Here is a 26,308-nt window from a genome sequence, read left to right as displayed (position 1 = left end):
ATCTGTTAAATATGTGTTTTTTTTAAAGGCACTTTTATTTTTCACAGCTCATTTTCAACACTTACTTTTAACTTATTTTAAACTTGTTTTTTTGGTGAACATCACCTCGGATAACTTTTGTCTTTCTCTGAGTGTGTATGTTTGTATGTGTGTGTGTGCAAGGATGTGTGTGTCTGTCTGAGGAAAAGGCAGCTGTGGAATTTCTTATAATTGATGGACGTAGAGAATGGCAGCCACTGTTTGTATAGTGCCCACTAATAGATGCATGTGAATGTACAATAGGCATAATAATGTCTTTAAGTAAAAACTATATTTTGAATGCATAATTTAGGAAGGAAAACCTTTTTCTTTTGTTTTGTTTTGCAGATATACAGATCAGCTCTCAAAATGTCTTCTGTGTCTTCCGTGCATCTTCTAAGACAATTGCATTAGCCCGCCTGCTAGTTGACTAATAGAATTAATAATTGTAAAAAGCACTCTAAAGCCACATGCCTTATGAAGTCAATGCTGGGTATGATTTTACAAGTATGTGATCCATTTTTTCAAGTGAAATTGTTAACTGAAAACGTTCTTGGCGCACAATAAAACATTGTGCAATCTGTTATTTGTCTTAGAGATAATAATTTGAGAGTGGCTATATTCTTTCTATATCTAACTTATGACTTGCGAGGGGATGGTTTCTTCGATTTAGGAGTATTGCAAATGTAGTTTTATTTACATAATATGTCTCTGAAAAGTGATAGTGGTGGAATTTCAGTGACAAAAAAAAATACTGTGTCTTTTCTTACTGTCCCCTTGAGTGGCTATCAAGCAAATAAATGACAGATGATTTTTCAAAAGCTAAAAGAAGAGAGAGGGGAAACCACTTTTAAATTCAACTTAAGAAAGTTTTTATATTTAAATCAATGTTATCTTTCCTGTCTTTCTGCAAGTGTAGAATACTGCATCAAAAAGCTCCATTAGTCAGATATGGGTTTTTTTTCCCCTCCATTAATAGAGAGGCTCGCAGATATGTCACGAAAATTTGAAGCAAAGTATCTAGATCTGGAGTACTGTCTAGTTGGGCTGTATACAGTCCAAGTTTTTCTTGTCTTTGCTTTATAGAGATTTTTTTCTGTCCTTTTTTCTGACTCTCTTCTGTCAATTGCTATGAAGATAGCAAAATCTCTAAACTTTCCTTATCTGCCCAAAATATCTGTAACAAAAACATTTTAAAACATTGCATTTAGTCTTGTTTAATTTTGACTGAGGTAACAGTCACAATGTTTATTTTCTCGATTTCTGATTTTTCTTCACTGCATATTCAGGACTCCTTCTCTGTCCTCTAACTGCCATGAATTGCATTTAAACAGAAGTTATTTTAAAAATGGTTTGGGATGTGTAACCAGGAGAAAAACACAGGCTTAGCTGAACACCTACCAGAGACGCTCAGGAATATTTTTAGTTTGTGTTAACCAGCAGCATTCATGAAGTCCCACAGAGAAGCAGTAATGCTAAAAGGCTAAGGACTATCTTTATACCTTGAATTGTATACATGTGCCTGTTGGTTTAGTAGGCTTAGTCTGTGTTGTAATAGTTCCCTTACCACAACAGGAAATATTTCTTTTCTCTTAGTTCTTAGTGACTTCATGGTTCAGAAGGTATTGGGGGGGGGGGGGGGAGCGCGTTGGGGAAGTAAAATTCAGTGCATACATATCCTGGTAGGTGTGGCTGACATGAAAAAGGAGACACTTGGTTCCCAAGTGTGCGTGTCTCCTACAGTATGGAATCACAGTAGGCATTTAAGAAACCTATTAAGACCACACGGAGTGTCAAGTTTTCAGTAACACGAGCTGGCATTCTGTGTGAAAGCCGTCTCACTGTAGCCCATGTTGCCTGTGGATCCGCTCAACCACAAAGACAACAGAGCCAGCCCAAGACACAAGTTGAACACTTCCCCTAAGAAATTGTCTGTTTTTATCAGCATAGTGTACAGTGCCCTTTCATGTGGAGCAGATGTAAATAAGAGGATGTACAGATGCCTGTTCTTTTATTTTTAACCTCCGTCCCCAGCTGTACTTCTCAAAGTACTGTTTTGAGAAGGTCATTCGCGGCTTTTAAAGGTCTAGATCCAGCACCATTTGGAGTGCATCAGCACTGCTCCCAGAATCACCAGGTGGTCCTCCCTTCGCAGAGCAATATATATCTCCTGCGCCCCTGTAGGCACCCAGCCGTGACTGGCCTGGGAATGGGGGCTTAGACTTGAGTCTGCAGCTCACATCTCGTGTGTGGTACTGCAGGCTGCTGCCACCCGACCACACGCGATTTGGCAAAGAGAAGCATCCATCACAGCATACAGCATGGGCAAAGATAAGGGCGTAGAAAAAGTTGTAGCACATCTGTCTTCTGCCCATAGCTAGCATGTGAACACAATTGGATCAAACCAGCTGGTGAGGAATATCAAATCCAGAACCACACAGTGGGGAGTGCAGTGGAGCTTCCTATGTATATCTTCTCTAAGTAGGCTAGGGCAGGTGAAGATATGTAGTGGATAAGGAATTTGGCTTACTACCTGCATCGTCTGATTATTTGTTCTTCCATCATCTCCCCTGCTGTGCTAGTGTCTAACTCAACGGTGGCAGCCTCCTCCTTTCTCTCTGATTCTTCCTGCTGTCCTGTCTGAGCTTTCTTAAATGAGTCCTGACAGTGTATTTGCAGATTTAGCAATAGCGGCTATGTCTGCAAGGAGGACTGAGCAGAGGAAGGTTCAGCTGCTTAGAACCATGTGGATTCCAGGTGTTTTTGGGGTAGATCCCGACACAGCCACACAGCAATGTCAAATGTCTGGATCCAGGCCTGTAAAATTTTATTGACAATGGGTTTCCTAATAAAGTTAGTTTCTCTTTGTTTGGCAAATAGAACTAATTACAGGAGTAATGGACTGTGGGGCCAGACTCTAGAGTATCCATATAATTCTGTTTGAAGTTTATAGGCAGTAGGAGGGGGAGCTTTTGCTATAGAGAAACTGGTATCTGCTTAGGAAAAAGACTGTCTCTGAAACCTCAAAGTTACTTATTCTCCTAAATCTGTTTCCTTCTTAATTATTTGTTAAGTGCTCCTGATTATGCCTTTTAGGTGTATTTTTGCAAAGCCACATTATAGCTATATGGAGTGTATGAACATTAGACTGCAAAAGTTTATTTTTCCCCTTAGTTTTTAAAAATTATTTTAAAGAAAACTTTCATTTAAAACTATTTCTGCCAGACCATTTCAAAAAGAACCGTTCCGTTATCTTCCAAAAAGATAATGAAACCTGTGATACACTCTGATGGCAGTGTCTTTGTACTTTAAAGTTGTCTTTTATTTACGTTCAGTCTCAGTGTGACTATTTTTTAAAATACCAAGTTTCAGTTTTCTGCGTAGACTAAAAGCCTGCCTGACAAAAATTTTCTAAAAGTTGATGTGTTCATATAGTTCAGAACGCTTTAAAAAGAGCCAGGCTTATAACCTGTTATTTATCTTGAATAATTCTATAGGGTTTTTTGTTTTTTTTCTTTCTTTCTTTCTTTCTTTCTTTCTTTCTTTCTTTCTTTCTTTATTTTCCTTCTGTGGTAGATATGGTCCGGAAAAAGAACCCCCCTCTAAGAAACGTTGCTAGTGAAGGTGAGGTACAGACACTTGAGTCTACAGGTACTGAAAGTGAAGAGTCTGGAAGGAAAAGAGAATTTTCCTCAGAGCAGATGCAAGAAAACACTGACCAGGGTGATGCGGCAGAGTTAAATAACAAGGAAGAACTTTGCACGCATGTCCAAGAGCCATCTTCCAGCATTAAAAAGGACTTGAAAAGCTCAGTGCTGAGTGAAAAGGCTGGCTTCAATTATGAAAGCCACAATAAGGGAGGAAATGTTCCATCCTTCCCTCATGATGAGGTGACAGACAGAAATATGCTGGCTTTCTCATCTCCAGCTGTTGGGGGAATCTGTGAGCCCTTGAAGTCTCCTCAGAAATCAGATGCAGATGACACCCAAGATGTGGTCTGTACCCCATCAGGAGATGCAGCGGAGACAAATGAGGAGCATCAGATGTCGCCAAAAGCTTCAGATGAAACAGTGCAAGTGCAAAGTGGTCAAACCGATGGCCAAGGCTCAAGCCCAGTCCCCATGGCCTCAAAAAACCCACAAGTGCCTTCAGATGGGGGTTTAAGGCTGAACAAATCTAAAGCAGATTTTTTGGTAAGTGATAACCCAGATACGGCGCCTCTGTCTCCAGAGCTTCAGGACTTCAAATGCAACATCTGTGGATACGGTTACTATGGGAACGACCCCACAGATCTCATCAAACACTTCCGCAAGTACCACCTAGGACTGCACAACCGCACCAGGCAGGATGCCGAGCTTGACACTAAAATTTTGGCTCTCCACAACATGGTGCAATTCAGCCACTCCAAAGACTTCCAGAAAGTCAACCGCACTGTGCTTTCAGGAGTGCTGCAGGACATCAATTCCCAGAGGCCTGTCTTATTAAATGGGACTTATGATGTGCAGGTTTGTATTTTCCCAGCCTCCCTGCTTCTGCTGACTGCCTCCTCAATCGCAAAGCTGGTTATTTGCAAAGCCTCCCCTACCTATACGATTAAAGTATTTGATATAACCTGTCTAAGCCTTAAAAACCATTTTGGTCTGTTTTAGCCAGGCTCTCTGCAGGTCTACTGAGCATCTTGTACAGTCGAGGAGTACTTGGCTTTTTGAGCAGTGATAATTCTGTGTATGATTTAGTTGCTGTGGTAATCAATAGCAAAAGATCTTATTCAGCAAACAGGTAGACTGCTGAACTGGTAATCATATCTAAAGGATTTGCTGTCATGGAAAGAAAAGAGAAAATGATAATGAAAAATAACAGATAGACAAAAGACAGCAGCTGGAAATTAAAAATGAAATTCTAAATTATTAGCTGCCAGAAGTTAAGATTTGGCTTCTTGATTCTTTACTAAGATAAAATAAATTTTAAGTCTTGGCAACTCTGAAGTTGTCCAGGGCCAGAAAAACAGGATACGCAATGGGTGTTTAAAACATTTCAAAAAGTTGCAGTAATTCATAGTGTCCTTCATGTTGGTGAGCATGCAAGGAAGGGACTGTTGCCTCAGTCAGTCTCTCATCTAGTTGGAGCAGGGAAAAAGCTACAGATACTGCTGAAAAAAAAATCCTATTTTGCCATGAAAGAGTGGACTCAAAAGCTTTTTCATGGAGTATTTGTTAATCTCTTACTAGCTAATATTTAATTAGTTTTAAATAAAAATGAGGCTGCTTTAGGAAATAACCTCTCAGTGAGTGAGCTGAGAGATGCAGTAAGCTACCTCAATATTCTATGATAGAAAAATTGACTTTTTAAGAAAAAAAAACAAGTAACAAAATCACAGACAAAACAAGTTAAAATGTCCACCCAATTTCAAGTGTATGTTTGTATAGGACGTGATGTCCAACCTGGTAGTAATCATCAGAGAAAACTCACTGTGTGTTAAAATAAAAAGGTGGAAGGTGGAAAATATTTAATAATGCTCGCAGAGACTGTAGCTATAGGAAAGAAATTTTGCAAAACAGGTTAAGATGGCTAATATTTAGCTTCAAGTAAGAAGTTGAAACCAGAACACAAGTCAGGAATTTGGAGCTTTTTAAGTGATTTAAACTTTTCCTCTTTTTTCAGAAACTCTACAACTTCTTTGTGGAGCAACAAATCAGACTAAGGTCGTTATGCTGAAAAGCTGCAGTCTTTGAACTGTGGTCTTATTAAAAGATCACTGCAGTGTCTCATGTCAGACACTCTCTCCTGTCAAGCTGTGATTAGAAAGCAAATACGTGATTTAGTTAAAAGAGGTTAGAAGTGAATAATGTCAGAATGTGAAATGATGGTTTATAATTAGCACATAGTATGATGTTAAAACCTGGATTTCCTGCTATAGTTTCAGTTTGCTGACTCCGGGGACAGCATCTTAAAGCAACTGATCCATGCTGTCAGGAAGACATTCAAACTGGAACAGCTCAGGCATACAGTATAGAGGAATTTGAGTTTCTAAACACACTTTCATTTCCTCCAAACAATTGTTTCGTTAGGTCCTTAGTTATTTATAGGAAAGTTTATGCTTGATTAAAATGAGCTGGACACTTTTTTCCTATGCAGTGCTTTCAGAAATAAAACAGATGTGTGAGCTATCTCAGTTTGAACTGATAGAAGTAGAAATAAAACAGCTGAACCTAGACTATACTTGTCTACTAAACCCTGGCAGTAAGATACTGCAGGGGAGACAAAAAGTGGTAGGAAACAGCCCATAGATAATCTACTTAAGATCAGTCTTTTCTCAGACGAAAAACATTTTCCAAAATAGAACAGACAGCCTATACAATGTTGGCAATTTATTTTAAAGAAAAAAAATTAGATCTGGAAACTTAATTTTTAAGAGTGCTAATTTTCCTTGCCCAATTTGGAAAGAGATTAAATAAACTTTTGTGCCAAATGCCATACTTCATCACTTGCACATGCACCAGATGTTGATCCAGAACATGTCAGAAGATAAGTAACTGATTAATATTTTTATGCTTTCTCCTCCCTCACTCCCAATACAGAGCAGTGTTGTGAGATTCATAAACACAGTAAGAGAACGTTTGCAAATCCCCTTTGCACCCACAGATGTTTATATTGCTGCTATGGCCATTTTGGCAGGGATTTTTCTCAGGCATCTGAATGGCTGGTGTCTCCTGCTGCAACGAGGGATTGTATCGATTGGAGCTCTGGTTAAAACTGGTTCAATCAAACTCCTGTGTAACATGGAGAGGGAACAAGATTGGTTCATCTAAACAATATTACTTTGTATAGGTATTGGGCTAAAGGAAAATAATCCCTTTGTAATTAACTGGAAATAGTAGTGAACTGGGCTTAAAGTCTGATTTATTGATCCCCTTGCACTTAACAAACTGTTCTGTTGTAGCTGGGGTGGAAGTTATCGATGGATTTATGGTCTCAGGCCAGAGAGCTGGGCACAGAAGCCAGAGGATGAAGGTGACTGACTTTGATCTGGCTCACAGTGGTCAGTTGGAGACAATGGTTTATGAAGATTTGTAGTAGTGAGGGATGCTGTTGAGCACCCTCGTTTGCATTCATAACAAAAGCAAACAAAAAGCAATGGAAAAATGTCTCGAGTGCAGGAAAAAAAGGTATCTGCTGTCCTATCTGCAGATAGGTAGGGATGTGGTCCCTGTGCCAAGGGCTTGGAAGAAAGAAATCAGATGCAGTTTTGGATGTAAACCTCAGAAGTGAAGGTTTACCTAGAAAACTTACTTCACCCTGCCCCCGCCGACCCTAAACCCAGCTTTTAAGGATTTTTATTTTTTTTTTGTATTTCAGTCAGCAAAACAGTAGGGATACAGATTTTGTTTCACATCCAGGTACACTAATGTTGGGACTGTGTTTTGTAGTACCTAAAGAGGATTTGGCTGGGACCTGTGTAAATTATCCAAGCTTTCTTGATTTGAATACTTAATCCAGAAAGATTCCTTTGTCTTCTTTGAAAATGTGATTTTGTTTTGAAAATCTCCTGTACTCTTTGTTCCTATTTTCTTCCTCCGAGGTTTTGGTTCACTGAGTTATAATAAATTCCATAGGATTGGGTAAAATCACTGAGCTGTTTCTGGGAGATTAACTTTCTTGCCAGTATAAATTTCAGAAAACATTTGCTAGCACACCTCTGAATTTCCAGAGAATGTGTTAATCAGCTTTATTGCTTTTATCAGAGTAATATTTGAAGTGAATTCAATGGATCAAATTTTGCTGATTCCTCTCATTACTTTTCCTCCACATTTAGTTAATTGATCAATCTCTATAAGCAGCTTGGTCTTGCTGGATATTTTAGCCTATGTATGGCACTGTGGACGTGCCTAAAGCAGTAGGCTTTAGACCATATCTAAAGACATCACTTTAATTCAGGTGACTAAGTTAACAGCTATGATGCTGAAAACCATTTCTTTGCTACTCTATGATTAAGTCTCCTTCTGTGTTTAATGTAATGACTCTCAGAGAGGTCTGGAGACAGGTAAGTGGCTGGCAAAAGGAAGGAGTAGTTTTTATGTCCCCAGATATTTTTATGAGTAGTGAGTGGGACAGCTTCAACAGAAAGGTTGGAGAGTGCTGTCTTCCACGTATCCATCAGCTGATGGCTATGGGGTAGGACATTGCCCAGCGAGGGAGAAGTGGGCTTGGATCCTCTCTGTCAGAGCAAGGAAAGGAGCCTACTTTTCCTGTTTCCTGAACAAGTGTTCAAGTCATTAGGCTATTGTATAAAAGGGAGCATGACCCTGTTTCCTGATACGTTTTAAAAGAAAACAGTGTCCCTCAAAGAAAGGACAGAAATGTCTGCATTCAGGTGAGGGTTTCAGATGGCATGTCCCAAGGGAGGAGGTTATTCATGCAGCTGTGAATAAAGACGTAGTGCAGTGCTCAGCAGTTCTTAGGGTGGACTCCAGGCATCTTCACATTGTGTGTTCTACCTTTGAGGAGCTTCCTGCTCAGCATGGCCCTGGTTCTGGAGTGTATTGTCACAGACCTACCTCCTCTTATGTTCAGCCATTAAAGAGATTCAGACTCCTGTCTGAAAGTACTAAAAAGTGATTTTTTTTTTTTATCCAGCCCTCTCATTTTGATTGTTTCATTATTTTAGATACTAGACTGCCATATAAGATGAAAAATTCCAGAAAAGCCATGTGACATGGTTTATACAGTTGCTCTATCACCTGATGCCTCCTCCCCACCTGGGGAGGGGGGTCAGAAAAAGGAAAGGAGATTCATGGGTTGAAATAGCAATGTATTTTTTTTTAAATAATAATAATAAAGAATAGTTGCAACTTTTACAATATAAAATACACAGATTTATACTCAGCCAATATTGTGGGGGAGTAGGCCTCAGGGTTAGGATGTTAGACAAGTCCCTCCTGAGATGTCAGCAACAGAAGAGGGCGCAGGAGGAAGAGGCAGAGAAGGGGAACTGTCTCTAGCAAACTCCCTAATTTATAATGAAAGTGACATTGATGGTATGAATAGTATTAATTGATCAGCCTGGGGTCACCTTGGGGTTGACTCCCCTAGTTTCTGCTCCCCCCACCCATTGCATCTATTTATCTTGAGACCTTGAAGACCTTGAGCACTATGGCAACCTGAATACCAGTATTAGCTGAAACCTATAACAAAGTTTTTATCAGCTTTGTTCCCATGAAATAGAGTGTTGTAGTCCTTACAAAATTGCACTTTTCCTCAACAGGAAAGTGACTCTAAAATTCTGTCCCACGAAACCGGGACACCATGGACTGATAAAAGGTATCCAATAGTTTGTTGACTTTATTTCAGCGAGCCTGGGGTGGCGGGAATTTAAAAATTACATTATCTATCTATCCCGCAGACTAATGAGAGATTTGCGGCATATTTTTTCTTTCATAGGTCTAGACATCCAATCAGCCTAATCCTTTTTCATATATGATTGTGGGTAGCAGCTTTTCCAGGATTTTCACTGCAACTGAGCGCCCTGCTGGATGTCCAGCTACCAGGCTGCTCAGCATCCTAGGAAGTAAGTGGCAGAAGTGCCCATGCACACAGACTGTGTAAAACTCTTCCTTTTATTTCCTTTACAAATCAGTGGTGAGCTCCGTGTGCCTACACAAACTTCTGTGTATGTGTTTTTTAGCGTCCTGGATTTCAGTATATTGAATCTGGCAGCTTTTCTGTTCTCAGATTAGAAGTGTGTGACTAGTAATATAACTTATATTTAAAGTCTGGTCTAACTAGGATTCAGCTGAATGAGAGCTAGTGGTTTTTTTAGTAAATTCTGCTTTTTATCCTCCACTTTTACATTAGCAGTTTGATTGAATACCAAGCTGTAAAGGTAAGATTAAGAAAAGCTGTAGGGGGGTGGGTCTGTAGGAGTACAGACATAATCAACATCCTTTCTCATGTTCATGGGCTTCCTCTACATTTTTGGTGGTTTTGGCAATGGGACTCTTACAGATATGGTGATAATCTAGATTGGAGGCATAAAAAAGTACAGCATTTACTTTTGTGTTAGTGACAAATCCAACTTTCTTAAAGTTCAACTTTGTCATCTGGTGCGCTTCCTACAAGGTGACATGGATACGTAACTAGTTGACGTGAGTAAATTAAAACGTCTATGTGAATGAATTTCGTTTTCCTTACATGCTTAGGCAAATGGATCAAAATTTTAAATTGTTGGTCTTACTGACTTTAGCTCCATTGCCCAAAACCCAGGAATTAGATCTAAATAAACTGACCACCTATTCCTGGATATGATGTATCTTGATCTGTTGGACTCGATTGTGCTGTGCTAGATTCTGGAGGGTGTGCTAGAACAGAACTTGCATGAAGGTGTGATGGTCCAAAGGCCCATTTCATCTGTCAGCCACATTGCAGACTCTCCATGGGGACTTCCCTGTTTGAACTGAAGGCTGTCAAACTATCTCGGGTGTTGCACCTGCATGTGTGCATACCTGTTTATTTCGAGTCTTATTTCTGGGTCATGACCAGACTTGAAGACTGCCTTGCACACTGAGAGAGTCACACCTCATGAACACGGGAGTCAGTCATCTTTTAAACCACAGATATCAAAAAGAAATGGTGGTAGGTGGAGAAAGCGTAAAACACATATCTATACATTCATATGCATGTGCTTGTGTGTACGTGTATGCATATGTGCTTCTTTCTCTCATATATGTGCATACATCTATATATTAATAGTATGTGAAAAAGCACTTATGGTCTTGTAGGCATCTAAATTCTATAATGACTGTAGCTGATAAGTAATGATTTGTATTAGTATATGCAGCAGAAGTTCTTTATATCCTTTCTTTGGAGACATTAGCAAGTTTACTATTCTGAATGATATGCAGTGATTTACAGCATGTCAGCTGCTAAGTAGTAAGTGCCTGGGAACATTCACTTGCTCTGTGTCAGAAATGAGCTATTTTAGCCTTCTTTCAGTGAGAAGTAGTCCACCCTCAAATCAGAGTGTTCAGATGGGCAGTTTCTGTGGAACAACTGACGACTGTGACTGTATCTTCACAATCTTCAATGCAAAGTTATTTCTGTGTTAATATTCCTCATCTTTATGCCAGGGATATAAGGTAGTGTTTGAAGACAGGTTAATGAAGAAAGTTGGTGAGACTAGTAATAGTCACAGATATATTTAAGGATATAAATGGCTAAGGTAGCCCACAGAAATGATGAGAACTCAAGAAATAAAGTTGCTGAGGAAAAAGGAAGGCAGCTAGATTTTTCTTCTGGTGTAAATCAGTGCAAGTTTGCCTTGAAGTCTGCGAGGCTGTATGAGTTTGCAGTAGCCAAGGATCTGTCTGGTAATTTTATCTATACAGAGAGAGAATAGAAGGGATGTTGCTTCTTTCAAGTGCTAGGTATTAGTCTACTAGCATTGGCTAGCAAATGAAAGTCTTGGTTCTGTGTTCCTTACTTTTGTTGGTTATGCACATATGGTCTCCTGACCTTAATTTAGGTCCTGTTATTATTCTGTCACAGTCTTTGTTTTAAAAATACCTTTTAAATTCTCATGTCAAAAACCATACTGGCTTCAACGGCAACGGAATAAATCTCGAGAAGAGTACACTCATATTGAATGAATGTGACCCAGTAGTTTGCTTTCTTGTTTTGGTAAGTACGAATAGCCCAGAAAGCCAGGAGTTTTCCCTTAGTCTTTGTGTCATTTGTGCAACATAGTTCTGCCTACCAATAAATTAAACACAGTATGATAAATGGTTTTAAGAGTGTACTCTGAAGATTCTCCTAGTTTTACCTGCAGACAGAGAGCAAGTGAGAGGGAGTTTTTCATAGTGGAGGTTAGAGAACTGAGTGGTGTTACACAAACTTGCATGAAAGCCAGGAATCTGTTCTGGCCTGCATGACATGAAGAACTTCATAAATGTGGGATGGTTAAAATGTTCTGGATGCTATATTGAACAAAGCAAATGAATAAACAAGAGCATTAGAAAATACTTTAGGATTAGAAGATTAAGAGTAATTGGCAAAGGCAGACTGGATGGCTCAGGAGATTGGTAAGGGATCTGGAGCCTTTCACCTCCTGATTAGCCAAAGATGTAACCCAGGTAATAAAAAAAAGAAGATTTATTAACGTTTGGTGTTCCAATGCAGATGGTTGGTCTAGTTTCTAATCGGTAGTTGCAGAAGAAGCCAGGGGTCAAAGACAGCTTCACCCTGTGCATGTAAGCTTTGTGGTTAAATCTGTTATGTGGATATATATTTTCTTCTTGAAACGTATGATTACAGGAGCTGGCAGACTTTGTCTTGGTAATTTTTTTCTTTTCTGTAAGCAGTATTTTTAAACTGCTTTGTCATAATAAGATTTAGGATTGAACTTTGAAAAGGAGGTGGGAGATTAGGGTAGCATTTGGATCAAGGGCAGATTAAATATAAAACTTTTTTTTTTAAATAATGAAAATACCTCTTCTTGTCCAAGTCCATGTATTGCATGAAATCATTGTTTTTGGTTTGACTGATTAAGGTAATATAGACATATCTGTTGGAAGTATATAGTGCAATTACACAGCTTTGTTGAAGTACTTGCCAACATGCTTTAGAAAGTACATCTTGAAACATTGTCAGTTATCATGTTATCTTTTCTCCTTTTTTTGCCTATTTTTGGAAATGTGTGTGGTATGTGAGGAGATAGCTTAGTTGTATTAACACGTTAATTTCAATCATTGTGATAAATTCTTTCCCACTCTTCTAGATTTTTTATAATTTTCCCCTATAATGCATGAATTTAACGACTGAAAGTTTTGAGTTTCAGGGTGTCTTATTGCGAAATATTTTTTTGTTTAATCCAAGACTGAGACATGGCTTTGGAGAGCAATTTTTGAAGAATATCAGTGCAATCATCTCAAGCACAATAGCGGAGAACCCATTCTAGTAGCTGTGTTCCTCTATAAATAATACCAACTATATTGCCATAATTGAGGTGCTGCAGGAGTAAGGGATAATCTCAAGGTCTCACAAAAAAGTGACACTGAAAGAAAGAACTAAATCAGGTCTCCTCCATCCAAACAGATGCCTGCTATGTTAGGTTCCCTTTAAAAAGTGAATTATGTATTATTTTCTTCTGTGCTTATTGAAGGGACTGTTGATCTATAGGCACTCTTACATTTCCAGTGCAAGCTGTGCCTGTTCTTGTGATTGCCACTGGTTACCTCAGCTGGTGCTTAAAATTTGACTGCTATGATAGAACTTGAGAATTTTAGCATTGCTTTTGTTTAGTTTCTTCTGGTTTAAGTTGAGGAAGAGTGTCTAAAACTCAGCTGGAGCAAACCAGGGGACTAGGTTTTACTGGCATCAGAATGAAATAGGGAAATAAACGCTAGAAGATACTGCTTGTGATACCACACAGAAATGTGGATATTGATTTTTAGGGTATATATATGTCTTTTTCCCTCTTTTTCCCTTTATTTTTCATCTTTCAGGGGCAGATCATAGAGAGCAGGAGTTTATGGGCAATTACATAGCCGGTAAAGGAGTTTAGTGCCTGTACATAGAGAAACGATATGGAACTGAAAAATCTGAAAGTCACACCAAGAGTTGAGCAGAGTGTATTGATCCACACAATTCTGCAAATCTGTAGGCTTCATCTGAATTTGGTTGGCTGAAAGCTGAAACAGCTTCAGTTTATACTGTCACTTCAAGGGCCTCTCCCAACCTCTTTGCACAGAAGCAGGTTCTTCAGTTCTCTACCCGATGACCCCCAAGACGACTTTCAGTAGGTTTTGTTTTGCAAGAAAAATGGCTTTTGAGTGTAATAACATTAAGATGACCCTGTGCTACCTTTCACGTACATGCTCTCCTAATAGGATGCATTAATTTGACTTGTGGCAGGGTAGTCAGGGAAATGCCAGCCCTATAATTGGTAATCTATTATATTCCAGTGCTGTAAAGACTGTGTGTCCCCTCCATTGCAACACGTTAACACAAATAATTCTCTTTTACCCTCTTGTGATGCAGAGAAGGATGTATTAACATGGGACACAAACTTGCTGTGTAGGCCACTAAGCAGTATTAGCACAAGTTACAGAAATGCTGTCATTTACAGTCCGTTATATAAAATGCTAGTACTAATAATATGTTTTTCCAGTGTTCAGAAATAAAAGTAATTTGCAATGAACAGCACCTGGGATTATTGTCACAGTTTTTAACTAGTGTCTACAGTGTGTCTGCAAAATAGGTTTGTTATCTGTAGACTCTGTGAATGGACAGCTGAGAGTAATAGATGTATTTACCCATTAGAGCCACTTAAGGTAAAGCACTTTGGCCAGTTTTCTGTGCATGCATAGAGCAAACATAAGTATCTAATTAAATGAGCAAAACCAGATCACCTTGCAACTTATGTAATCGCGTATTGAGCTGCTGTTATTTTCTGTTTACCGTAATTCCATCAGTGCTTTCTTTAAGTTGTCTTTCAACACCATTGAGACTTTGAACATTGAAATAATGCAGCGGATGGAGACCTGAAGTGCCAGATACTGTGGAGAGGCTCAAATCCCACTGTTGCCAGTGGATCAGATTCAGCATGGCTTCATCTCCAGTTCTTCCTTGCCATAAAATGAATAAAATGAGATAACCTCTGCAGTACGGAAGATCTGTTAAAACATCCCTCTTCCAAGCAACCTCTTCAAAAACAGATTCATAACTTGATACCGGAACTTGAGCCCCAGTTTAAGTTAAAATATTACAGCTAAGTCCTAGCTATTTGGCTGCCTGGCTCACCATTGCCTAATGAGATATGTTTCCTAAACAAACAGAAAGCAATTTTCAGTTTATTTAAGAAAAAGTTTTAACCAGTGCATGGGAATTGTGCTTTCTTAAAAAAAAATAAATATGGAGGCTGAATAGCAGCAGCTCATTATGTCATGGTTTAGCAACTCATTGACTCACTATACATGTTCAATTCTGATGGGATACAGAGGATAGCATCTCATTCTCTGAGCTAAATGGCTAAAAAGCATTTATATTAGATGCATTTTAAAATGTTTACATTTCATGCTTTCTGTATGTCTTGAGTCTTTCCGTATGGTGTGATACTGAATGAGCAGTGATCACATGCTTGCTTTGTGGCACAGCTGTTGAGGAGGAGAAGAAAAATAATTACACCATTTGCTTAATGCATTACAACTGAATCCTGCAGAAATGTAGTAATACACTTACTGGTTGGGAGAATGGAAATCAAACCTTGTGTGGAAATGTTATATTCCCTGTAAGGCATCTCTTGGGTCTCAAATTGAGTACGTGGCACAAGGAAGCTTCCACTCGTGCTTGATGTAGTGGTGTAGACTGGATGATGGCAAGGGAGTAGAGGTCTGTGGATTTTGTGTGTAAAGAGGAATTATATTCTTGCTGTACACTGTTTACTATTCAGGAAAAGAAGTAGAGCAATGGTGCCATTTTTGTCAAGAGATTCTTTGGCCTTCAAACCAATTGTGCAGGAGCAGCAAATCTCCCCCTGATGTCATGGGCAGGTGTGGTGCACTCCTGGGAAGGGCAGGCCTGCCTGCTATGGGAATATAGGGTTTAATAACATAAGCCCTGGAAGCCTTGTTTCCTTCCTGCAGACCATTTTGCTCAGAGATGGTGAGAACAGTTAAGTAGACCTACCTTTTTTTTTAATTGGTGATGTCATGGACTTGGGTGTGGTAGGTTTCCTTGCCACATGCCATTTTTCTACTGTAGTTTTTCCATCCGTGTTGAGCTCTATGCATGAGAGGAACACAAGATTTCCTTGGAGAATGTCTGCACTGAGTAATCTTTGAGAAAACTGCCTTTCTTTCAGGCATCAGCCGCTATGGCTGTGTTAAGAGACGTCCTGGTGGATACTGGATACTCCTGTACGAATGGTTTTTATAAGAATTGGTCATGCTTCAACCCAGCAAACAGAATTCACTATTTCAGGTTTAATTTTTGTTTGCACATTTTTAGAAAGCAATTCTCTTGGACTGGTGAGCATGAATGTGATTAAAACGTATAAGTGTATTGAAAGATAAAGACTGCTCTTTTGTTCCACACCTAGAATAGACTCCCAGCAGTCTCCTGTCAAAGGGTTCAGGGATATGGGAACTGCTTGTTGGATCTTCTGTCAATGACATGATTTAGTGATGTAGTGAAGGAATAGACCTGTCAGAGAACCTGAGTTAAGATCATGTTGTGTATGTATGCCTCTGTTTCCCCAAATTTATTTATTATTCATATGGAATATACTTTCAGCTCTGTGAAACATTTCAAAACCTTCAGCAACAAATGCGAAATACATGGTATCTTTGTACATTAGTACACATGAAAGTGGTGATGATGGTTAATGAACAAGGCTTATTAATTAATTGCTTTCTGTTTATCTTTTTTTTTCTTGCTTTCTTGCTATTTGAATACATCTACAGTGAAGCTAAAATGGCCTTATTCTTTATTCACAGGTTACTTTAGGTGGAACCTTTATTGGAATTGGGCGGAAAACTCCAGATTGCCAAGGCAACACCAAGTACTTCCGCTGCAAATTCTGCAATTTCACCTACATGGGGAACTCCTCCACTGAACTAGAACAACACTTCTTACAGACTCACCCAAACAAAATGAAAGCAGCCCTTCCCTCCTCTGATTCTGGTAAAACTTCAGAGAAAAACTCCAATAAATCCAGTCCTACTCTTCGACCATGTGATTCTGGAGACTTGGGGAAGTGGCAAGACAGAATCACTGTAAAAGCAGGAGATGATACACCAGTTGGATATTCGGTGCCCATCAAGCCAATAGATTCCTCTAGACAAAATGGTACCGATACAACCAGTTACTACTGGTGTAAATTTTGCAGTTTCAGCTGTGAATCGTCCAGCTCACTGAAACTATTAGAACATTACAGCAAACAGCATGGGGGAAGCCAGGCAGGAAGCCTTCACCCAGATCTGAATGATAAGCTTTCTAGGGGATCTGTCATTAACCAGAATGATCTAGCCAAAAATGCAGATGGGGAGTTAGTGACAAAGACAGAAAAGGGTGCGAGTGTGGCAAAAAAGAAAGACTTGACTAGCAAAGGAGCAGAGGACAGCATGGTGACAAGCTACAACTGTCAGTTCTGTGACTTTAGGTACTCAAAGAGCCATGGCCCAGATGTAATAGTGGTGGGCCCACTTCTCCGTCACTATCAGCAGCTACACAACATTCATAAGTGTACCATTAAGCACTGTCAGTTCTGTCCCCGAGGCCTCTGCAGCCCAGAAAAGCACCTTGGAGAAATTACTTATCCATTTGCTTGCAGAAAAAGTAATTGTTCCCACTGTGCTCTCTTGCTTTTGCACCTGTCTCCAGGGGTGACAGGAAGCTCTAGAGTCAAACACCAGTGCCATCAGTGCTCGTTCTCCACTCCCGACGTGGACGTTCTCCTGCTCCACTATGAGAATGCACATGAAGCCCAAGCGTCTGATGTCAAACCAGAAACAAACGCCCTGCCAGGGGTGGAGGGGCCGCTGACGCTCAAGGAGAACAAAGAACACTCATGTACCAAATGTGACTTTACCACCCAGGTGGAAGAAGAGATTTCCCGACACTACAGGTACAGTGAAGTTTCTCATGATTAAAGACAGGAACCCAAATAAACAGCCCTCCCTTAGTTCCTTAATTAAATGTCACCGTTCCCCAAACATTTGAGGAAACTGGAAATCAAAATATGAATGCCTATAGATATAAATCTTTACAGCCAGGGTCTAATCCAACATCCACTTTGTTTTGGAAAACCACCAGCTAAGTCGATGGATTTAATTAAACATTTAAACCTGTGGAAAGAAGAGGGAGATTTGGATTTGTGTGCAGATGCTGAAGTTCCAGCATATTTGAGGTTTGGTCAACTGTTTTCCACCCAGAAGCTTTTAGGTACTATTTCAGTTTAGGATTTTTTTTACCAGAAAGCTGGCATCTTCATTTACTAGGGGAACACAAATGGCTTTACTTTCCAAGATAGACTATGAATCCTTTCATGCTCCATCACAGTGCTTCAATGTACTACCTTTTTGTAGTATTTTCCGTTCCCAAGTCCAGCAATGCAATAATTAGTTTAAGAGCATTCCACTGCTGTTTTGGTGTTGGTTTCACACTGGGAGCAGACACTCTTTTGTCTGTTGATGTCATCCCCCAAGATCCTTTTGCAGATGCTTATTTTCGTGTTGCTGGTTTACAGTGTCATTCTATTTATTTTAAATGCTAATATTCCTATTTGGAGGTGGATGTAGCCAGTCTCCTGACTCAGTCTGACACAATGTCATAGTGGCAGCCAACTCCCTGCTAAACTTCTTGGGTCAGTTCCTGGGCTGTTGTAAACTGGCAGTCCAGTCTACATCAGAGGAGGAGCTGGCTCTTAGGCTTTGTAAAGACCAACAGTTATGTGCCGCTGCAAAAGTGATGTTAAATATTAGAAAATCATGCTGAATATGTTAATAGTTAAGCCTAATGCGTCAACAGCAGCGGAAAACTCACTATCTATCTCATCTAAAAGATCTTTGCATGGAAGCCAGCTAGAATGAAGACAAAAGAAGATGTATTTTCAAAGCTAAAGCTTTGTTAAAAGCTTGAGAAACTGTGCCACGTTTAATGGATTCCAAGACATCCAAAATTAACAAAGGCAGACTGGGGCATGATACTTTAATAGAGATTAAAGCTGGGGGCATCCAAATGTTGCCCAACAGAGGGCTGCATTGGCAATGTATCAGGAGTCTATTTAAAAAAACAAATAAAAAACACACACACAAAAAAAAAAAACAACCAAAAAAAAAGAAGAAGCAGATTGCTCATCTTTAATTTGGAGCTAGGGCCCACGGAGGATTCAGGTCCCAGCATGCAGTGCATCATTTTTGATCCAAGTGGGCCTCAGGGATGTTGTGCGGATTAATTAGTTAATGTTTGTAAACTGCTTTGAAGATGAAAAGTGGTACCTAAGTTCCAAGCTTTATTACAGCAGCTTTGAGCCATGCTGTAGAACTCCATAGGCAGCACTTTGTCCGCCGCTGGGGCATGGCATGATCTTTTTTTAGTGGTTAAATAACTGGAAGATTGAAATGGCTCCTTGACTGAAAAAAACCCACTTTTATGCAGCTGGTAATTTAATTTTTAACAAGCATGCCTAGTTAAAATCTTTTTTCCCAAGGAAAGAAGCAGCCATGACTTTCAAAGCTGAGTGCTAAGTCAGAGACAGGGTAGCAGTAGCTTCTCTGTTGGAGGGCTCCAGCAGTTGTCACAGGAACTGCAGTTTGGAAACTAAAGAGATGCACTTAAGTGTTTGAATCTCAGCTTGTTTGTCTAAAATCTGTATATTCTGTTTAAGACACTCAAACAATGTACTTTTTTAAGTCTTCAGTCTACGACATTATTGAGTACTCTGAGGATGTTGTGTAATTTAATTATAGCAAAGTACAACATCCCCATAACTGCCAACTTATTTCCCTTTCTCCTGCCCTCCCCTCCTTTTTATTTTGGATTTTGTTTCTTCTCTGCATGTACTGCTGCTCTTTTCCCCCACTGTGCATCTTCTTTGAAATCATAGAAGCTAGTTCAGTTTGTGGTAGGTGCTCTGTAAAGGCAAACACCAGCAGGTTTTATTGCTTTTCTATGCCGAACACAGTTTTCATAGTTTTCACTCTACCAAACTAAAACAAATGGAATGAGAGACTTTTGAGACATTATAGCTTCTATTTTTATTATTATTGTCAGGGTTTGGTTTTTTTTTTTAATAGAACTTTTGCGTGTATCGGATCTATATTTTCTTTCCCTTTTTGTATTTTATGAACTAAAGATACAGAATAGTTCAGATTTAAAAGAGCAGAACTTCTATCAAATGGCAGAGTTGAGAGTTACGTGACACACAGAAACATGCTGATGTAGAGTCAGCTCATATCCTAGCTGGCCTTCCCCGTGGCTTCATCAGCGTTTATCCCAGCAAAGCTGTTACACCACACATTATGTATTTCTGATGTATTTAAAATGCTATACGTGCACATATATCTAAACCCCATGCATTTATATAATAAGGAGCTGTATGGATTCTAATGGCAAACATGATACTAAGCATTAATATGGTGGCAGAAAGTGTTCTGCCATTCACGTATTTAGTTTACCCTTGATAATCTGTGAGTATCAGAGATTACTTTAGACGCTTCTTACATATTTTGGTTCATGTAATTTTTGTCTGCATTTTTGTTTATTTTTGTTTTTGAGTAGTATGCCTGAACAGCACGCTTAATTTATTTTCTTTATTATTTTGTTTCTTTTTGGCTCTACATCTACAATTTCACTATGTCTGCTAGCTAAAAAATTTTGTATACCTCAATATTATTGCTTTGCAACCATGTATTTGCAACAGCATTAGAATTTGCAAAAAGGGTTCTTTCCAAGTGTTCTGTCTACAGAAATGTAGACTTACACTTAACACTCATTCAGTATTTCTTGACGTGATTATTTGAGAGCTTTTCAGATAAATTTGAAGTTAATGAATCACATTGCACTTGAGTTTACTTGTATTTAAACCTCACTAAAATGTGCTTACTCAAACAAATTCCCAGAAGGTTTATTTGCCTCCATTTTCCACTAATTCTGCTATTATACCTACGAGGAATCAGGTACTCTTTAAGTTCATTGTGAAGTTTAATTTTTCCTCAAAACTGTCTGGTATTCTGATGAGCTGGAAGATGCCAACACTTGTAATTAAGATAAAAATCATACTGAGTATTTGGGGAAATTTTGCATGTCACATCACAGTCTAAGGACTATTTTCCTGCTTGCCTCACAATAATTAATTTTAAAATTTTCTTTCTTTTTTTAAGGAAAAAAAAGTCTTTTTGCAGAGTGGTTTGGTTTTCAAATTGTCTAAAAGATGTGGAAAAAAATGCACTTTCTAATTTTTGCAAAAATTAGATGTTTTCATGTAAATCCTTACTTATCAAAAAAGACTGACAGAAAGTATTTGACTGGTGGTAATTGTAATTAAAATGCTAAAAAAATGGTACAGTAGTGATTCATCAAACTGCTACAAAATATAGAAAGAAATTAAAAAGACTCACAAATGAAACATAAGCTTTGGCAGTGAGGTAGAATAATGTATCTAATAAACAGAAATTACTTTGAAAATCTGAATGGCAGCGGTTATCTAGGGTTCTCTTTTAAAATTAATTTAGAATTAAATTAAATTTCCTGCCTCTTAAAGGTAAATGGAGTAGAGGTGTAAAAGGCAAAGGGCTGCTTGAGTAGCCATAGGGATGTTGGAGCTGCTGCTCTGCCTTGCACTGTCAGGCAGCGGAAGCTGGAGGATCTCAACGGGTAGATTATGGACATGTGGAGCCTTTGGGAGATGCCCCAGAGCAGCCAACTGAGGGCAAAAGTGTAAATTGAGGCCCACCAGCTCCTGGTTTTTCAGCAAAGCTGGAGCCTTCACTCATTGAACAATAGCAGCAGCTGCAAGGACCTTTTCCATCCTCCCGACACCTTAATTCACTGCTCTGAACTTGTTTGCTCTTGCCAATGGCTTTTGCTCTCCTTTCGTCTCAGCCTTGCTCTCCGCTCTGCCTGTTCTTTGCCCCTTTCTGTCCCTTCTGAATTTTCTTCCTTGCTTTGTTTCCTGTCTTTCCTTCTGAAAATATTTTCCACTCCCCACAAGCTGGAGTGCAGCACCCATTCCAAAAGTAAACTTTCTTATAAACTTGTTTCTTCATGAGAAATACTGGTATTTATTATATTCATAATGAAATTCAAAACTTGCAAAAAAATGGAAGAGATATGACAGCCATACCTTCAGCCATATCTTCATCCAGAATATTTTCTATACCCTAGAGCCTAGGAATGTCTTCAGGTAATTTAAAAATAACCAACTTGTTTTGTAGTGAATGGTGTTTTGTAATAGTTTGGACTAGTTCGAAGTATGTCAGCAAGACTTAATTAACCATTGGCTAGTGTCAGGAGTATCACAGCCTATTAGAAAGCTCAAGTAAAGAACATTATATCCATTAAAAAAAAAAATCTCTCCAAGTTCAAGATTTTGCAAGGGAAAATCCTTATATCTTACAGCACCCAATTCAAGTGCATTTCGGTACAAATGAATAATGATAGGATTTTATTAAGTTGTCAGAATGTAACAGTGCAGCAATGGTTTGGCCTGGGTTCCGTGACATTTAGTCCTGGGATTGGGCCATAAAAGTTTTAATGTCCACGAATAATCAGGTCTTTGATTATTTTGTAGTGAAAAATAATAATGCTAAGTGACGTCAGCAAATGGGGTGATATTGCCATCCCAATGCCACATTGAAGACAAAGCCAGTTTATGGTTTGAACTTGCTGTTGGGTTGCTTGAGTGGCATATAAGCAAGATCACAAAGGGGAGAATGCTGTTTATTTCTTCATTTACATTGGTTCCTTCCATACTGAGATTTGCCTCAAACACCTCTCCTTTGATCAGCTGTATACAATACACTCTATTGCACCTGAATTTGGGGTTTCAGATGGTATAACCGTGGTTTAGCTGCAAAGTGCAGCTTTCAGGTAATGCATGGGGGTATCTGTTGTGTACTTTGCAAACTGCAATTTTTTAAATTTTGTTGCTCAGCTTTGAGGAGATTTGTGCATAAATCTAGATGTAACTTGGGCCTTTAGAAACATGGAGTAGGTTTAAATTCTGATTTAAAAAGAAATCAAACATTGCCAACTTGTTTCCCTGATTGCTATCAGGGTGGGGTGAAAACATTCAAAGATGAAAACATTTTCTTTTTATCCTTTGTTCTGGGAAATAATAAGTTTCCAACTTTCAAAAATTCTCTAATAGCTGATGATAGTTATTATTTTATTCTTTGAGACTGTGACTTATATTGGACAATTTCAAATTTTAGCTTACTTTTTGGAGCTTGGGGATAGAATAATATAAAGGACAAACCTGAAGTATGAAGATGGATAATGCTGTTGGTAGATACTACTTTTTAATGCATAATAGAAAAGTATATGTCCTAAAAAAAAGCCTGTTGGGTTGCGATCTACCTAGATCAGTCCTTTTCTTTTCCACATCACAGTGCCTGTCACGGTTTCACAGAAAGATGAAGGAATGCTTGCATGGCTCTCTTTGAATCAGTTATAAATCATTTAAATGAACAAACCTTTAAAGTAATAAAGGTGATTGTAGCCGGGCCTCAACCACGTAGTTACAACTGTATCTAATATTCGGCATTTATTTGTGGCCTCAGAAGTGCGGTACCACTCCTGTGGTGTACGCTGCTCCTGATCAAAAACATTTAGCCAGCGTGGAAGAGGGCAGGGAGGGAAAGGACAACTTAGGCAGAAAAAGATCAGCTGTTTGGAGGTGTGATATCTGTAGATGAGAGCCAGGTTAGGAAAGGGGGTTAGCTATTGAAATAGCCAAGTTAAACAAGAGACACTTAGGGCTAAGTAGCCTCCCAAAGGATTGATAAACTTTCACATGGGGAGTGTATGCGGTTGAGCCATTAGCCCCAAATGGTGTCTTGTTTAACTTGGCTTTTAAGATAACTAGCCCCTGTCTAACTTGGACTTCCCTGATGGTATCCCACCTTTCTAGGGCTGACCCTCTTTATAACTTGGCTTTTTGTATTTATAAAATGGTTTTGATCAGATAGCACTCTCTCTTTTTTTTTTGTTCAGAAGAGAATTAAGCTTGGTTTAGAAAAGAATTAAGTTGCAAGAGAGAATATATTAGTGTCGCATTGAGAGACAAGCTGATTTTAATAAAACACAATTGGAGAATGAAGAAAAAGGAGCACAGCCAGAACAGGATTTTAACCCACAGCTTGCTCTCCCGTAAGTAGATTTTGTTGCCATAAGGCTATGTGGAGAATAGCTGGCTCTATTTTTTGCATAACTGAACGAGCCCATCTAGTCCCTTAAAATGAAAATAAATACGGAAAATGACAAAAAGAAAACTGATATTGCACAAGGGCTAAAAAGCTTGAATCTGAATGCGTACTCATGTCTGCATGCTGACACAACTGCAAGAAAATCAGACAATGTAAATAACATATGGTTTGTTTTTCCAACAAAAGGAAAGAAGGAAGACAAGGGGGTTTAATAAGTTTGGCAAGTTGTCCCTTCTAAACTATCATAGTCTAAAAGGGACATTTTGTGTATCATTCCAGTTCTACAGATGCATCGAAAGCCAAATCCTGCTCTTACTGCAGTCAATGGGAGTTTTGCCATCGACTTTACTGAGAACCGGATTTGGCCTCAAAAGAATTGATTCTAACATTTGGAGTTGTCAGGGCAGTAACAGATTTCTCATACAAGTTTTGTCCTGTGTGGATAGTGAAAGGCTCGTTTTTTAGCTTGGCTAAAGATGCTGCTGTGACTCTGAATGCCTGGGGTGTGGATGTGTGAGTGCATCTGTAGGGAGAAGCTTTTGCAGATTTATGTACGTTTTGATGAAGGGCAGGAACGGCATTTCACTCCGCGTTGGTACGGCGCCGGGCGCTGGGGGGCCCAGAGCCTGACGGAGGCTCTGACCACTCCTGTGCTATAAACAATTATTCATAATGGCGTTACAGAGCTCATAAACAGTGTTCTGTTCCTATGATAGATACAGTAAATGAGTAACATGTTGTTCTCATGTAGCAACATATGCTTTACATAATTTAGTAATACAGTACTTTATATAGGCTTTTAGAATAAAAACAGGAAGGCGCGTTATTCCACATTGCTCCACAGCTCTCACCCAAACATTTCAGTATTTGACAGGAAATGCAGTTTGTAGTGGCATAGGCAACTATTTTGCTTTTTCTTCAGAGCAGCATCTTTTGAAGTTGTGTTAAAATGTTCATACAGAACAAATAGTCTCTGTTGTGTACAACCTTCTGTCCTTTGGTGTATCTTTGTCAACCAAAAGTATATTAAGTTGGCAAAAAGCAAGGAATTTTTAAGCATTTTAGCTTTCGAGCATAGACTTATGTTAAACAAAGTTGCTTTTTATACAAAGAAGACTTAAACTCCGTTTTTAACTGTTTGATTTTCTTTGAGAAAATGTGTTACTACAGTGTTTCTGCCACAGTAGAAAGCGAAAAGTGCATTGCAGCAAACTGAAGAGGAAGAAACACAAAATCCCAGTGAGAGTTATATGAAGTTTAGAGTAATGCAGGGGAGTGTGAATGAGCAACAGGAGGCCATTGCAAGGCATGGGGGAAAAACCAGCAGGATTTTCCCCGTATTGTATAAGACACCAAAGTAAACCTTTTTGCTTTATTTAGAAGGAGTTGTGCTGTAAGTTTGATTTGTTTTTTCATCTCGGTAGGTAGAACCACAGCGAGAAGGAAGGCTGAGAGGAGGCTCTCATGTTAACAAACTTCTCATTTTCTTCCAGGAGAGTACACAACTGCTACAAATGCCGTCAGTGCAGCTTCACAGCTGTTGACACTCAGTCACTACTCGAGCACTTCAATACTGTGCACTGTCAGGAGATGGACGTCACTACAGCCAACGGGGAGGACAGTCATGGCGTTTCATCGATCAAGGAGGAGCCAAAAATTGACCTCAAGGTCTACAGTCTGATTAATCCGGACCCCAAAATGGGGGAGGCCATATCTGACAGCATAGTGAAGAGGGAAAAGGTAGAAGATAAGGAAGTGCTCAAGGAGAAAGGTTGGACTGACAGTCCCAGTGATGATCTTCGCAATGTGACCTGGAGAGGCACAGACATTTTGAGGGGGAGCCCGTCATACACACAGACCAGTCTAGGCTTATTGACCCCAGTGTCCGTTGGCCAAGAGCAGCCAAAGCCTTTAAGGGATAGTCCAAACGTAGAAGCTGCCCATCTTGCGCGGCCCATTTATGGCTTGGCGGTGGAGAGCAAGAGCTTCCTGCAGGGCGTGCCAGCCGGAGCGGCAGAGAAGGCCGGGCAGCTCACCCAGCCCTACCCTGGGTCCGGGGACAGCAAGGCAAAGGACGAGTCCCAGTCCTTATTACGGGTAGGAAGCTCACTTTTTTTTTCTTGTTTTTTATTATTACATGTATATTATGTTTAATTAGGCATGCAAATAACTTCTTCAGCTCCACAGTAATGTGGTTGGGGTTTTTTTTCATGCATAGAAAAAAAAATTATCAACAAAAGACTGAAAGACTGAAACTTGTTGAGCTAAACTGGCAGGTAAATGTTCCAACGTGTTTGCATAAAACAGTTTATATATTGATATAGTATTAGTAAGCAAGTGCTTCTGCTTTTGCTCTTCGCTCTGATTAAATT

General features: G+C 39.3%; 1 protein-coding gene across 1 annotated transcript; it reads left to right on the top strand.

Annotated features, from left to right (window-relative positions):
• The first annotated feature begins 366 nt into the window (after positions 1–366).
• On the top strand, positions 367–26,090 carry TRPS1 (trichorhinophalangeal syndrome I). Its single transcript, XM_010182836.1, has 4 exons — positions 367–525; positions 3,595–4,523; positions 16,506–17,635; positions 25,430–26,090. Exons 1-4 carry the CDS (start codon positions 489–491, stop codon positions 26,088–26,090), a joined length of 2,757 nt encoding a protein of 918 aa, XP_010181138.1. The 5' UTR covers positions 367–488.
• Positions 26,091–26,308: the final 218 nt, after the last annotated feature.

This window comes from Mesitornis unicolor, unplaced genomic scaffold (assembly GCF_000695765.1).
Source record: "Mesitornis unicolor isolate BGI_N332 unplaced genomic scaffold, ASM69576v1 scaffold16304, whole genome shotgun sequence".
In the NCBI taxonomy this organism is placed as follows: domain Eukaryota; kingdom Metazoa; phylum Chordata; class Aves; order Mesitornithiformes; family Mesitornithidae; genus Mesitornis; species Mesitornis unicolor.
The sequence above is the reverse complement of the archived record's forward strand: the minus strand, read 5'-3'. Positions and strand labels throughout refer to the sequence as shown.